Consider the following 15,006-nt stretch of genomic DNA (forward strand, 5'->3'; position numbering starts at 1 on the left):
CCGCCGAGGGGCGGGGCTTGGCGCCTTCCGGAAGTGCGCGCGGCCCACGTGCGGCCATGGCGGCGCCGGCCAAGCGGCGCAGGGCGGCGGGGCCGGACCCCGACCCCACGGCGGGCTTCGTGGCGTGGTGCGAGGCGGCGGGCGTGGAGCTCAGCCCCAAGGTGAGCGCCGGCGGGGAGCGGGCCCGACCCCGGAGCGGGCGCGCGGCCGCGGCGCTGAGCGGTGGCTGTCCCCGCAGGTATCCATCAGCCGGCGGGGCACGGTGTCGGGCTACGGGCTGCTGGCCGCCGCCGACCTGGAGCCGGGCGAGCTGCTGTTCTCCGTGCCGCGCAGCGCGCTGCTGTCCCAGCACACGTGCGCCATCCGAGCCCTGCTGCACGACGGTGAGCGCCGCGCGGGGCCTCCCGGCACTCCGCTTTGCTGCGTCTCGTCCGTAAGCGGGGCCGGTAACGGTACCGCCTCTGGGGTTCTCTGCTTTGTACGTGAGTGGGGCTGCGGTAGAGCGCGGGGCGCGGTCCTGCTGCGTGCACCGCGATGGGAGCAGCTCCTCTTTCAGGGGACAGCGCGGCCCGAGGCTCGCTTCAGTGCTGGGAGAAAGCCGGTCTGGTTTCACGCACGTGAGTGAGGTGCCAGCACGGGGCGGCAGCTCCCGGTCCTGCGGCAGCCAGGCCGGGGAGAAGCACGGAACGCTGTGAGGTGGAAGAGACTTTAAAGGTCATCTCATTTGCAGCCCTGTGTCCTGGGCAGGGATGTTGCCCGCTAGCTGTGAAGACAGCCTATAAGCCAGGGTGTTTTCTCACTGCTCTGAGCTGCTGCAACACGCTTTAGTTCTGGGAAAATTGATTAAAATCTCAGATCAGCCTCATTTATTTATGTTTTCTCTGTCACCTCTGGTTGTGTAGCCCAGGAGTCCCTGCAGAGCCAGTCTGGGTGGGTGCCGCTCCTGCTGGCCCTGCTGCACGAATACACAACCGGCACCTCCCGCTGGCGGCCCTACTTCTCCCTCTGGCAGGACTTCAGCAGCTTGGATCACCCCATGTTCTGGTAAGGTGAAAGCCAGCAGGTCTGCAGGGGGCCCGATGGCGCAGCTGAAGGGATGTGGGTGTGCTGGGTGACTTCAGCTGCTCTAGCCTTACGCTGTGAGGGGCAGCAGCCTAAGATCCCCGCGAGGCACTTCATGAGGTTGCAACTCACCGCACTGGAAAACAGCTCCACAGAGCACGAAGAAGCCGCAGTTTTGAAGGAGTTCAGACCCTTCTTCCTGGGGCAGATGGAGATAGAGCTGCTGGTTTTGTTTGCAACAGGCCAGAAGAAGAGCGAGTGAGGCTCCTGCAGGGCACCGGCATCCCCGAGGCAGTGGACAAGGACCTGGCTAACATCCAGCTGGAGTACAGCTCCATCATCCTGCCCTTCATGAAGTCCCACCCCGACATCTTTGACCCTGAGCTGCACACCCTGGAGCTGTACAAGCAGCTGGTGGCATTTGTCATGGCTTACAGGTGAGCAGGGAGGGTTTGCTCTGATGTGGGGGAGGAAAGATAAGCAAGGGGAAAAGAGGGTGCACGATTTAAAAGGGTGCAAGTATAAGCTAAAGCTTGCCCTGTATTGTAAGGTATAAAACAGGATTGTCTTCACGTCCCTTGTCGTAGCTTTCAGGAGCCTTTAGAGGAGGAAGATGAAGATGAGAAGGGCCCCAACCCTCCCATGATGGTGCCTGTAGCTGATATTCTGAACCACGTGGCCAACCACAACGCCAGCCTAGAATACGCTCCTGTGAGTGCCAAGGCCCTGCGCCCCCTCCCTGCACGACTGCCTCTCTGAGGCCAGAGCAACACTGCCCACTGCCAGGGCAACAAAGTGCACCTGGATTGTATTCACAGTAAGCTGTTCTGTGTGACGTACACAGCTGCTGCTTGCTTTGTTGTAGCCAGGAAGAATTTAGGGTCATGTGAACCTTTCTACAGATGCTCTTGCTGCAGGACAGGACCTGACGCTTGCTTCTCCTGTTGCTCACTGTTGTTGTACACAGAAGATCACACATTAGGCACATACCTGAATGACTTTGCTGGGAAAGCCAGCACCCTGCTCCAAGAAGCACCCCATTAAGGAGCAGTAGGATTGCCACAACTCTCAGAGCCTCTCCTCTCTCTGCTTGCAGACGTGTTTACGGATGGTTACAACACAGCCCATCAGCAAAGGGCAGGAGATCTTCAACACCTACGGGCAGATGGCCAACTGGCAGCTCCTGCACATGTATGGCTTTGCAGAGCCATATCCGGGCAACACCAACGACACGGCCGACATCCAGATGGTGACAGTACGGAAGGCAGCGCTGCAGCGTGAGTGGGAAAGGATGGAGCAGGGGTTGCTACTGTTAAGCAGTGATGTAATGAAAGGGGCTCAGGGTGAAGGGAAGTGAGGCTGTTCCGTGGCACTTGAAGTGCTGGAGCTATGCTACAGCTTTCTGCTTCCTGTTTCCCCTTCTGCCATAACTGCTACTGCAAACTGAGTTGGCTTTGCAGCTCTGCTGTCTTCAAAACAGGTGCAAAAAGCGAAGCACAGCAGCAGCTGGTCGCAGAGCAGTGGGACTTCTTATGCCAGCTGGAGATGGTGGGGGAGGAAGGTGCCTTCGTGCTGGGCTGGGATGAAGTGCTGACAGAGGAGGAGCTATCCGTGACCCTGAAGGTGAGCAGTGCTAAGTGGTGACCAGCTGGTTAAAGAGCTGCACAAGAAAGGGCACAGACTATACTGCAGCTCTTAGAACCATGCAAAACAGTGAAATGAAGGCAGACAAGCACATGAACTCTTGGTGTGAGAAGTGGCCAGTGTGACTACCCTCCTCTCCCTCCTTCCCCATACATAAGTTCTGGCTTCAAACAGCTCCGTGGCTGAGGTTTGCTGTTTGGATGCTCTTCCACAATCCCTTGTAATTAGGTATTATTACTCTCTCACTCTTTTCACATGCAGCTGAGGAATAACTCACCTGCCCCACGTGGCCCAAAGACTGTGCTGCCGCAGGGAAGAAAGCCTGAGGTACTCATGCTGCCCCTGAGCTGTCTCTGTGTTGGGTCATTGCAGGTGCTGTGCATGTCAGAAGAAGAGTTCAAGGAGTACAAGGAACAAGATGGCTGGGAGGATGACAGTGAGGAAGAGGAAAACTCCACCCTTTCTAATGCAGCTCTCTCCAGACTGAAAGCCCCTTGTAAGGCTCTCCTCTATGACAGCGTGCTGCTGACCCTGGAGTCGTACAGGTCAGACCTGAGAGCAGAGCAGGACTTGCTCAGTAAGCAGGTTTATGAGAAACTGAGTCGAAGGGAGCAGCAAGCTTTGCATGTGCGCTACGGACAGAAAAGGATCTTGCATCAGCTGCTAGAGCTGGTACAATAAAAGCCTCACTGCCCCTGGAAATCAGCTGCCCAGAACTGCGCTCAGACAGGAGGTCAGCCTTCAGCCATCTCTTCTGCAGCAGCAAGGATGGGAGGCAAGATGGGCCCGCTTGTCCCTCATACGGCTTCTGACTTTGTAGCTACCTCTGCATAAGGAACAATTTTGCACAGCACGGGAGTATTTTTAGGTGACCTTATGGTAAGAGAGCTGGAGCACAACCATCCCTTTCGTCTAGAGGACTTGGTAAGACCCAGGTCTCGTCATGACTGTTTAGGGAAGACCAACATAGACCATCATCATAAGAAGTGGGTTCCTTCACTCAGCAGCAGAGATTTGAGGCAATCACCATGCCTTGTCCAGGTGAACAACGCAGAAATCCAGCTGGCAGCTCTTACACCACAGAAACACAGAGCAGAAGTGCTAAGATCTGAACAGCTCACCTATACTTCAACACTGAGCATTCTGCAAGCAGGAGCCCATCTGTTTCTGGCTTTCACGGTGGCTCAGTACAGCACAATGTTTCACCTCTGCAAAAGGCATTCTCCAAGTGCTCGAGACTCTGGGAGCAGTCACGGGTCTGCAGGGTGCTGCAGGTTGGGCTTTTGATACACACCCTAACTCAGGCACTACTATTGTACATCACATATAGCCTTATTTTTCCCCTGGCAGCTTTGTAAGATAACACGCTGGAGGTTTGCAGGGCAAGCTATGTTAAATAAAGATGGAGTTTCTTACCAAGCCAATGCTGTCTACTTCAGCAGGATGCAAAACCCCCTCCAGAACATCTCTGCAATAATTTTAGCTGCAGTGACAACAAACAAGCAAACAGGTTAGCTGCAGCCCTATGTGCACTGCTGGGGTCCAGAGTGGTTTAACATTACCTCAGGTAATGGAGTAACGCAGTGGCTGTTCAGAGTCCAGTCTGCCATCCTGGCTTGGCTCTCTACAAGCAGGCTACATTTCATACTAGGCACACAGTAGTGAATGGAAAGGTTATTCCTTCAACCAGAGGGCATTATACCCAGGGTCCCTGGTGGCAAGGACACTGGAATCCCCACAGAGCTGGCACCAGCACTGATTTGACAGTGCCAGCTGTGGGTTCTTTCCCTCATTAGGAAGAAACAGGGTCACCTGTACCCTCCTCTACCAGCCCATGAACTTCACATAACACAGGCTGGGATTTTGGCAGAGACCCCTCTGCCTCTCACCCTCTTTTACACCAGCCTGACAGCTCCTAAGGCCTAAAGGGAACCAGATGTGTACAGCAGTATTAGTACAGAACCACAGAGACCTTTGAGCTTTAGTAGAGCCAGCACTGGGAGCCAGTAGGACAAGTCAACAAGCTCATATGCAGAGCTTGGCTTGCTGAAGTTAAATGGCAGAAAAACCCTGCCAAATCAGGACTGGATAATGCTAGTTGCTGTTAGTTCTCTGTACCCACTACAAGAGTAAAGAGCAAGCTGGAGTTTCAGCTCCATAGCCAAAATGTTTCAACTTGCAGTGAATCCCTCTTCCTATTACTTCTACATTGTAAGGCTAGAGGAGCTTGCAGTATTCATCCCTACAGGTTAACCTGGGCAAACCAGCAAGCTTGCACAGACACTCGATGATGGGAGTGTTATATCAGAGAGCATCATTAGAAATAAAGCTGGTCTGCTACCTGTGCTCTGCGTCCCTCCGCTGCAGTCTCCTTTCTAGCACTCTGCTTGGGAGCTTCCACTAGTTCCATCTCCACGTAACTATTCTGTGTTCCTCCTTCTGGCACTAAGAATCGAGCCTCCATCTGTTCATAACAAGTCCTCTCTCTCACCTCAGTGCTGGAAGCAAACGGTTCTCACTAGGCAGCATCCAAAATACACTGGAAAACTGCACATTTTGGATGGCTGGAAACAGATTTTGAAAGACAGTGACTGGCCAGGTAGGATGGAACTGGAGAGAAAAAGCACAGTGGCACGTGCTGCATGTCATGACTTTAATGTGTAACTACAGTATGCATACATACAAGAAGTGGGAGAACTAAAGCCCAAGAACTAGAAAGGCTACAAAATACAACACATGGACCAATACTTTACAAAACATTCAAAATCCTTACAAAATGGGCTGTATTGGTCCTTTGTTTCTTTTCTTTTTTTTTTTTCAATTTTGTGTTTTCTTCTTTTTGTTTCTTTTTGTTTGATTTTGTTGGATTTTTTTTGTTTTGTTTTTGTTTTTTGTTTTTTTTTTACAAACTTATACTGTCACGGGGTAGGGAAAGGTCTGGATTTAGTCCCCCCTTCTCCAAAATTTACAAGTGTCAGGAGAAAAAAACAAAAGCTATAGGCCTGGTCTCTGGTTTCTTTACTAAAAACAGCTGACCCTCTCCCAAAGGGCCTGAGGTGTGTCTTCTCCCACAGAAAGGAGGCGTTCTGACTGCCACACGGCTCCGTCAGCACTGGGAGGAAAGGGGAAAACAATGCTGAATCTTCAGTCCCTCCCTCGCCCTCCCCTCCCTTACTCCATAGTATTCCCATATTCCAAACATATCCACTTTTCTTTTTCTGTAAAACAACTTAGTGATTTAAAGGTCCCCCATCCACATAAAGAAAAAAATAAGTTACATAATAATATAACTGGCTTTTCAATATTCTTTGGGAGTCTGGCAATGTCAGGACAAGGAGGTCTGCCCCAGACAAGCACTTGGCATCAGCAGCTGCCCCTTTATTACAAGCTGGACAGGCACCAGTTACCCACTTGCCTTTTACACACTTTGCACAAACCCAGAAGTCCAGACAAACGTTTCTGTTCCTTGTATTTACACTAGTTCAAAATGATATTCACAGCATCTTCTGAATTTTGGCCAAAAGTCACAAATTTGTTTCAAACTTTGGAACGTGCCCACAGACTTTCACCCCAGGTCGGTTGCGTGTACCCAATCGAGGGAGCTGGGAAGGTCAGGAGGAGCCTTACAGATGCTTCTGTCGGTCGATGGGACAGGGGCCTCCAGGCTGGCACATTTACAACACAAGATGCAGCTCATCTAACTGGCACCAGTCCCCTCCATTACTTGCTGGGCTTGCTTCTGCCCCATGCAGCACTGTGCAACCGACTGGAACAACCTGAACACAGAAGCAGAGCAGCATTAGTTGTTAAGTGTGCTTTGTATATATACACTATATACCACAATATACCACAGTGTATGGCACCACAGGTGCAAACATGTGCATTAGCAAACTTGTGGGCAAAGGAGCCAGGATCTGATTGTCTGCAGTGCTACCACATCACAGACATGCACTACACTCAGCTCAGTCCCCATAAGGACGTAGAAGAGTAACATTTAAGCAGCACATGCACTGTGTAGCAGGCTGCTCTGAGCCCTCTGTACTGCACTGTACTCTCCTATGAAGAAAGGCTGAGGGAACTGGGCTTGTTTAGCTTGGAGAAGAGAAGGCTCTGGGGAGACTTCAAGTGCAACCTTCCAGTACTTGAAGGGAGCGTATAAACAGGAGAGGGAACGGCTGTTTACAAGGGTGAGTGGTGATAGGACAAAGGGGAATGGTTTTAAACTGAGACAGGGGAGGTTTAGCTTGGATATGAAGAGAAGGTTTTTCACCCAGAGGGTGGTGACGCACTGAAACAGGTTGCCCAAGGAGGCTGTGGGCACCCCATCCCTGGAGGCATTCAAGGCCAGGCTGGATGTGGCTCTGGGCAGCCTGGGCTGCTGGTTGGTGACCCTGAATATAGTAGGGGGGTTGAAACTCGATCATTGTGGTCCTTTTCAACCCAGGCCATTCTAGGATTCTATGATACTGATGGTAGCTCTGTTTCCAGCTCCACTACTTTTTAAAAAACATCTCCCGGATCTCCTCTGCAATGTAATGTTTTGCTGTGGAACAAACAGCCAACACAGAGAACCAGGGAAAAAAAAAAGTCAGCATCTCTCATAGCAGCCTGCTATGACATCCAGTAACCACTCTGCATTCTGCTCTCAGGTTGTGTTTCCTCCTCTTACGGCAGGAAATGCTGCTTCTACTGTGAAACACGGACAGCTCAAGGTGCAACTCAGCACCAGCTTCAAGTATATTGCTTTAGTGATTTCGTTACTAAGTTATACTCATACTCACTTCTCAATTTCTGGAGCGCAGTGAACAAATTCATGGTTCCAGAACTTAAATGCTGGGTTTTTTATCAGCTCGATGAAAGTAATGAGGAGACCCCAGGGATGAGGCCTATTTACAATCAGTCGTTCCAAGAGAACCCTGCAGTCCAAGAACAAAACAGAACAGAAAGGTCTGAAAAAAACAAGGAAAGAAAGCAAGAAACCAAATGCAGGTAAGTTAAATGCATTCCCTCTCACCTTGTGATCTGCTCCTGGATAGCCTCAGTGTTGGCCTCTGCAAACAGGTAAAGCATGGTGCAGCTGAAGTAGTGGGTATGACTGTTGGGGTATCGCAGCTGATTGGCAATTGCATTCAGGAAGAGATACCGACCTGCAGAAGAAGAGTTGTGAGTACCTATGCTGATCCCTGCTCCAAATGCCAGAGGAAAAAAGAAACCAATAGTATTGCCTAAAATTAAGGTTTTTAAGTGCACCCCAATCCAGGTACCAGAAACAGAAACTGAAGATATGCAAAAGCCTCACCAACTCTAGCTGGTGGGGCAGTAATAATAATTCTTCATTGAAATGATTTCTCATTCCCTTGAGCATTTGGTTTTAATATTGCTCCTGTATTTAACGTAGCACTACTCACTGTGAATTCACCATCAGCTGCATGGAACGATCTGCGTTTCTTGTAGCTCAATCTGCTTTAAGTTAGGTATGACAAACCAGCTCACCTTCGGTGTCCAGGTCCACTGCCAAATTCTGGAAGATGTCCATGTGTGCTGAGTGGGTAATGGTGCTCATGGAGGGTGTGCTGCCTTTGTTGTGGATGTGCGCAATAGCCTGAGTACCTACGTAGAGCACCAGGGCATTAATCAGCTGGATGTTGTAGCGGTTGCCAGGTTCATTTGATACCTAATAGGAAAGATATAAAAAGCATTAACGTTCTATGTTCCTTCAGTAATTTAAGGGACAACATGTACAACAACAGCATCCAGATCTCTCTTTGTTTATACAGAAGGCAACATACTTAATGTCCACAAATGGGTAAACGCCAAATTGCATTTGTAATGCAATGGTTGCCCCATCCCTGGAGGTACTCAGGTCCAGGCTGGATGGGTCTATGGGCACCTGCCCTGGTGGGAGATGTCCCTGCCATGACGGGAGTTGGAACTAGATGGTCTTTAAGGTTCCTTTCAATCCAAGGCATTCTGTATTCTACATAGCACCAGTAAAGTGCTGACAGACAAGATGTTCAACTATTGTACTCCCTACTTGAAAGAAGAAAAAACATCAGGTAAAGGCAATCTGAATGCATCAGCTGTGCCATGGGCTGCCTGAAACAGCCTGCACTCGTGTGAAGGCTTACATTGGAGCAATTCTCAGAGAAAGTCCAACTTCAGTCCTAAATCCCGCTGTAAGCTATACCATGTGATGTGCTCAATGAGTAGAGCTGGCTAACAGCTCAGAACTGGGCTTTAGGGCTAATTGCTCTCCCCTCCCTGTGCACTCTTTCCCCCAGAGCATTAGCATGCAGATCCACAGACTTCAAGAACTACCAACTATGAATTCACTTGCAGTTAAAGGTTAGATTCTAAAAAAAAAAACGTGCAATCAAGTTCAATAAATTTGAACTGATACTCAAAACACTGAATATCAGACAAAGGCCCGGGCAAATAGTGCTGGAATCATGTGATGGAAGCCACAGAACTCCTTTATCTGGTATGGGACAACGGTGAGCTTGATACAGCCAACTCTGATGACATTCTCTCTGTGGTCTGCAATACTGTACTAGAGACATGCAAGCAGAAGAGGCCAAGGTTTAGATATCCTTACTTGTCACTTAAAGCATTTGTCAGCTCAGGTAGACAAAATCAGCTGCTTTTAGATTAAAATCAGTCCAGGGTTGCTAAAAAAATAAGTCAACCAACATTCCTCTTTCCACCTAAGTTCCTCTTTGATGGAAGTACTTATTTCTTCTCCCTAGCCGGGGAGTTAAGTACTTGGAGAAGTGCATTTTCAGGGGCCTTTCTACTGCTGGGAACGCATGATTGCTACACACTGACATAATTCCCGCTAGGAAGGCAGGTGACTCAGCCAACAAGATTATGTCTCATAACACTTCTTAAATCCATCATCCTCAGAAACCACTCACTTGTAAGTTGCTGCGCAAGTCAGACAAAAAAGTGACTGGAGATCGGGTTTTGAGATAGGAATCCAAGTCTTTCTTGAACTGAGGTGGCATCACTCCCGTGAAATTGGTGAGAATTCGTGGAGCAATATTAATTTCACTCAACATGTCCACCTGTTAAGAGAAAGCCCAGTCAGCTAAACCACAAGCAATCGGTCAAGGAACAAACCACAAAAGCAGATCAGTGTCAAAGCAGTGAGAAAGCTCGTGCAGCCACAATCTTTCCATGATTAGGAGACTGGTGTACACCCAAGCATCTAATTACATCAGCTCTTCTCAAAGTCTGTCCTCATTATGCAAGAGGCTGGCTTCAGAATGCTAATTTATCTCATTATTTTAAGACAGGACAGTGTCCACTTCTCATTAAGAAAAATAATTCTGATTTAGGGCTCTGACATGCCAGCTCTCTGGCAATCACATATCTGAACTTGAGGCCTCACACATCCTGCAGACATGAAATGTTTGCACAGCTCAACATGTGCTGAACAAAATTCTAACAGCTGTTAGCTGAACTTTCAAACAAAGCTACAAAGACTACTTTGGTAGTCTGTCAGTGAGCAATGACGAAGACGCCCTTGCTCCAACACCACGGATCAGTTCTAGGACACCACAACATCAGCTGCCCTTTGGAAAAGCCCTCTGGCTTTCCATGCTAAATGTAGGCTCTCATTGATGCAGTTCTCAAGTCATAAAAGTCTCAGACTGTCCTTACAGGTTGAATCTGCCCCTGTTTTGCAGGCAAGGTAAAGATTTGTTGCTAGCAAAGCCAATCCAGAACAGAGGCAAGTTTTATGCTTTCAACTGCAACAAGTCCTACCTTCAGATTGGGGGTGAAAGGGTCTGGAAGCCTCATGTTCCGTGGGAAGGCACTCAGGATCAAATTCCTTAACTGAATACAGTTAGGTGGGATGACATCGCAGAACCCATAATGGTAGTCACAAAGAAATTCTGGGAAATCATGCAACAAGACCAGCAACACACGCAGAGTGCCCTGCAAAACAAAATACAGTAGCTTTAATATCAATGTAAGAAGTTCCAAATTGCTGAAACCGCCTGAGAGCTTGCTTCTATGTCGTGTGGTTAGCATTAACAGAAATAAATCAATCTAGGAAGGTAGCCTGTTTCTATCCCTCACCCAGTATGCATCTAACTAAAAAACAAACCCTGACAGAACAGTAAATACTATTTCCCTACCAGGATATATTTTTCCACTCCATTTCTACTTCAGAAGGTTTCAGTTGGAAATACCTATTATGTACCTATACATATTTACCTTGTAAAGAATTTGCATAGGTTTGGTGAGTTCCACATTTCTGAGAAAAGGAGCCAAGTACTTGAAAAGATCGATCAGTAACTGGGCATACATAGGCCAACCCTGCCAAGAAAAGAAACAGCAAGTGGTGAGTGTACAATGAAGGGCAGCAACCTTTAGTTCAAAGCCATAGTTAGGTAGGCATTCACATAAACCTGGATCCCAACTTAAGTCCTATTACTAGCTCTAGCAGTGACAGCAGCACAGCTCATTTCAAGAAGCTTAGCTGTGCACTTTAATTTATGGGTTTTTCCTGAACACTCAACACACTGTACTGAGATGACAGCATTCAGCCCAGGCTACAGCTCTTCCAGACTTTGGCAAAGGTGAGTTTGTTAAATTTCAACCACCCTATACTCAATAGCTGATTGACATCAAGCTTCTCCTCCATGCAGTTAGGTTACTGTGAATACAGCAGACAAAAACAGGACAGCCATGCTACTAGTGCACTTCAGGAGAGGTGAAAGCATCACACCAGGCATCCCTCTGGGTGAGCCTTTTATTTCAGAAAAGATGAACTGCAGCCACACCTTCTGCTGTGGTGTATGTGCCAGCATTCTTGCAATAAATATCCGATGGGAGATCAGTTCCAGCCAGGCATAAACAAAACCTGGAGCTTTTGTAGGCCTCAGGATGTGAAATGTGTTACTGAAAGAAAAGTTAGAGCAGGTTAGAAGTGCACAGCAATAAGACTGCTTTTCATAACATTGAGCGAAAACATACACAGCCCTAAAAAGCAAGGTATTTCTGCATCATTTTACCAGTGACCTTCCTTAAAACAAGCAAGTGGACAGTCTAAGGAGAACCAGTTACTCTGAATGTGATTAAGCCACTACACAGAACAGTCAGATAAGCCTTTAAATGAAAAAACTAAAATCGTGATCCTATCAGGAAAGGATAAGCACTGGGATCAAATACGTACCAGAAAGCTGTGAGTGTCTGGAAGTTGATGGTCTCCAACACGTGCTCAGGAGCATTTAATTCCAACAGCAACATGATGAAGATGCGATGGTAAGGAAGCTGCTGAAACTCACCCTGCCGAACTTCATGGTCTTGCAGAAGAACTCCCACCACAATACCAAGAACCTAAAGAGAGCAATGTAATTCAGTGATGACAGCAAGAATAACTGCAGGTGAGAGAGAAATCTTTGAGAGAAAGCCACTTGGCACCCTGATATTCCGCTCAATTTCTTGGTTCAATGACCAACACCTTTAAGTCCCCATCTGATAGTTTAGCAGTAACCCACATTAGGCTCAACGTAACTACGGCAGTCAAAGCACACACCACTGATCACATTAAGTGCAAGGACTACAAAGACAGTTCACAACCTTGTTCAGGAGGTTGATCTTCGTAACGGTGTTGGTTGCTTCTCCAGAGTGCTTCACCAGCAGTGCAATAAGCCGCACAAAGGCATCCAGATTGTGGTAGCACTTGGCCCGGATCATCGTGGGGTTGGCGGCAGGGTTGTGCTGTTGCTCAGCCTGAGCACGATAGCTGATTTCAACACACATTTCAGTGCAAAGCCGGAAAAAGCGGGTGATCAGGTCATCTGTTTTCAGGATCCCTTGCTGGTGCATCTGTCATGGGAAGGAAAAACCCTCAGAACTGTAAACACAAGAAATTCACCCTACAACTTATTTCAAACACTTTTAACAAGCATTATTCCTCCACTATTCTCCCCCGAGGTGAACGTTTTCAATGCAACTTGATGGTGGCACCAAAATTTACTAAGGTCATTTGCTCCCACATAGTCTTTCATCTTAAAAACCTTTCAACCATAAGCAGAGTTGAGAAGCCTTTTTCGTATCAGTTCTGCTACCAGCACCCAACCTTGCATGAAGGGCACTAAAGGCAGCAGCAGCTTGGTCTGTTGGGCCTTCAAGAGCCCACGTAGGGCAGCACAAGCTGTGGGAAGGGCAGAATTCAGCCACCAGCTCAGGAACTGTCACTACTTTGTGGCAATACCCTGTACAAACTGCACGTGCATAACAAGCTTTCCTTACAGGAACATAGCATGCAGAGATAGGTTGGATGTGGGTTTCAGTTTTTCCCTCCTTCTGGGGAAATCATTATTTAATAATATACACATCAAGGGACCTCTTTGTTACCCACAGTATTAAAGAAATCGAACTTAAACCAAAGTTTAAGGGAACCCCAATGTTTTCAGAAGTAAGATGCTTTACTGAACTCCTACTGCACAAAAATGAAGCTAGAAAAACAGCACAATCACAAACTTAGAACTTCTAACGCTTCTGGAAAAGTTCTTTTTTTTATAATAAAAGGAAATTCATATCTGCCTTCATAGATGTACGCTTCTTCTTGCCCTGACACCTAATGCAAAGGAAGCCTCATCTCTCCAAGTAACCAGATTAAGGTAATTTAAATCAAAACTTTAATGCATTTATTACAAAATACTTCTTTTAAAACCACATCTGATGCCTGGAAGGAAAAAAATATGTACGAATCTCCAGTTCCATGTATTTAGATTGCTATTTCATATCTGATCAAATATTTAACAGGTAAGCAAACAAGTGTTATCAAACAGGGAAGAATGACAGAAGTGCACTGAGAATTAGAAGTACGCTGTAGTACAGTATAGTGCATAAGTATACTGTTATGGTATAAAACAGGGCCACATGAGATGGGACTAAGGGGTAAAATCTCTTTTTAAAGAAGCCAGTTTAACACAAAACATTTAGAGTTGTTCTGCAGCATGAAACCAGAGTAACAAAGGTGGCTACAAGCCATGTAAGGCAACTAAGAAAAAAAACACTGCAGCAGTCAAGGTCTTTATGCATATTTCCAAGCTTGAACTGCTAAGACTGGCAGCAAAAAAAAAAAATAATTTCTGTAATATTAGCACTCAATTTTAAAAATAAAATACCAACAGAACAGATCAGGGGCTTCCTTGCGGCTGCACTCACGCAGTGACTAGGAATACAGTTTTAGGATAATGACTGCAGGTGCACAGGGAGTTGTAGCCCTACATTTTGGTTTACTGAGTGCATCTCCTCTTAGTCACATCTAAATGCACAGCTCATCCCATCTGTCAGGACGCCCCAGAGTGAACTGCTGAAGGGGTTGGCTGTTTAGATTTAGATTCCACCTTAGCTAATGAAGTTTCACGTTTCTCCTCCCTAATGATTCCAGTTAGAAAAGATGTCCTTGTTTCAGATCATGTGAGCAATTCAGCTGCATCTCTACAGGTAATTTATTCTGTAGACTGTCAAGAGCTTTTACTGCTACTTACAAGGAGCAACACTAGTCAAGCTTCATTAGAGAGTATGCAAGAACTACTGCCAACAGCTACCTCACTAGAATTTCTTATCCCACTGGACTTGTATCAAAACCCTGGGCCTGAATGGACAGCTTAGCACTAGAATATGTGAAGAACACCATCAGCCAAAGGGCAGAGATTTCTACAAAACTTCAAAGGAAGGTAGAATTTTGACAAACAACTGTCATACACCTACAAGTTTCAAAGAAGATGTCTAACATTGATTATAACTGCTTTAAAATGGAGGGCATCACACCCTACTTATGTTGAATAAAAAGCACCTTTCTTTCCAAAAGCTCTACCTGTCCAACAAACGCAGAGAACGCTTTGGTACTGTCGCGGCCCGCTGCAGCAGAATGGTAGAGGTTGACCCACTCCCTCAGCAGGTATTCTGCCTTCTCCCTCAGACCTGGTGGATCATCATACTCAGAGGCTTGGGAAATTCCAGAATGCATCATGAAATTGGGACCTCCGTGAGCACGGTCAATCATTGCTTCGTAGTTTGATCGGACCACTTCCATCAACTGGGGTAACCTAATGCAACAGATGAGAGCAACAGCTGGGTTAGATTTCTTTCTCCCAACCCCAAGAAGGTATGCGAACTGGAAGCTCCACAAATATAGTTAAAAGAAAGCCAATTCCACGTACATACAATCTTTTTATCTTCTTCACCAGCAGTAATAAGTCCTGAAAGCAGATGCATTTATGAGGAAAGACAAAAAGCAAAGAACACTGACATCATGCAAACTCTGAGGTTACA

The 15,006-nt window shown here is 47.2% G+C and overlaps 2 protein-coding genes across 14 annotated transcripts in view; one reads left to right on the forward strand and one right to left on the reverse strand.

Moving 5' to 3' along the window:
* Positions 1-19: 19 nt before the first annotated feature.
* SETD6 (SET domain containing 6) lies at positions 20-4,125 on the forward strand. 3 transcript variants are annotated; one of them, XM_025154145.3, is made up of 8 exons: positions 20-161; positions 239-452; positions 903-1,044; positions 1,305-1,499; positions 1,650-1,773; positions 2,159-2,339; positions 2,543-2,685; positions 3,079-4,125. In XM_025154145.3, exons 1-8 carry the CDS (start codon positions 57-59, stop codon positions 3,385-3,387), a joined length of 1,413 nt encoding a protein of 470 aa, XP_025009913.2. In that variant the 5' UTR covers positions 20-56; the 3' UTR covers positions 3,388-4,125. The 3 variants fall into 3 exon arrangements, with proteins under 3 accessions (XP_025009913.2, NP_001025734.4, XP_046755327.1); NM_001030563.4 differs by having other exon boundaries at positions 239-383; XM_046899371.1 differs by lacking the exon at positions 239-452.
* A 1,220-nt stretch (positions 4,126-5,345) lies between these two features.
* The window catches only part of CNOT1 (CCR4-NOT transcription complex subunit 1), a 53,493-nt gene continuing 43,832 nt past the window's right edge, over positions 5,346-15,006 (reverse strand). For 6 of the 11 annotated variants that reach the window (XM_015279111.4, XM_015279109.4, XM_015279110.4 and 3 more), the window contains 11 exons: positions 14,528-14,780; positions 12,298-12,546; positions 11,891-12,054; positions 11,499-11,616; positions 10,930-11,031; positions 10,474-10,647; positions 9,621-9,770; positions 8,200-8,380; positions 7,721-7,853; positions 7,488-7,622; positions 5,346-6,482 (listed from right to left, as the gene is read on the reverse strand). In XM_015279111.4, the coding sequence (XP_015134597.1) occupies positions 6,404-6,482; positions 7,488-7,622; positions 7,721-7,853; positions 8,200-8,380; positions 9,621-9,770; positions 10,474-10,647; positions 10,930-11,031; positions 11,499-11,616; positions 11,891-12,054; positions 12,298-12,546; positions 14,528-14,780 (1,738 nt within the window). In that variant the 3' untranslated portion in view covers positions 5,346-6,403. The remainder of the gene's footprint in view (positions 6,483-7,487; positions 7,623-7,720; positions 7,854-8,199; positions 8,381-9,620; positions 9,771-10,473; positions 10,648-10,929; positions 11,032-11,498; positions 11,617-11,890; positions 12,055-12,297; positions 12,547-14,527; positions 14,781-15,006) is intronic. The other 5 variants (XM_015279115.4, XM_015279113.4, XM_015279114.4 and 2 more) reach the window with 1 other exon arrangement.

The sequence above is a fragment of the Gallus gallus genome, chromosome 11 (assembly GCF_016699485.2).
Source record: "Gallus gallus isolate bGalGal1 chromosome 11, bGalGal1.mat.broiler.GRCg7b, whole genome shotgun sequence".
NCBI classification, from domain to species: Eukaryota; Metazoa; Chordata; class Aves; order Galliformes; family Phasianidae; genus Gallus; species Gallus gallus.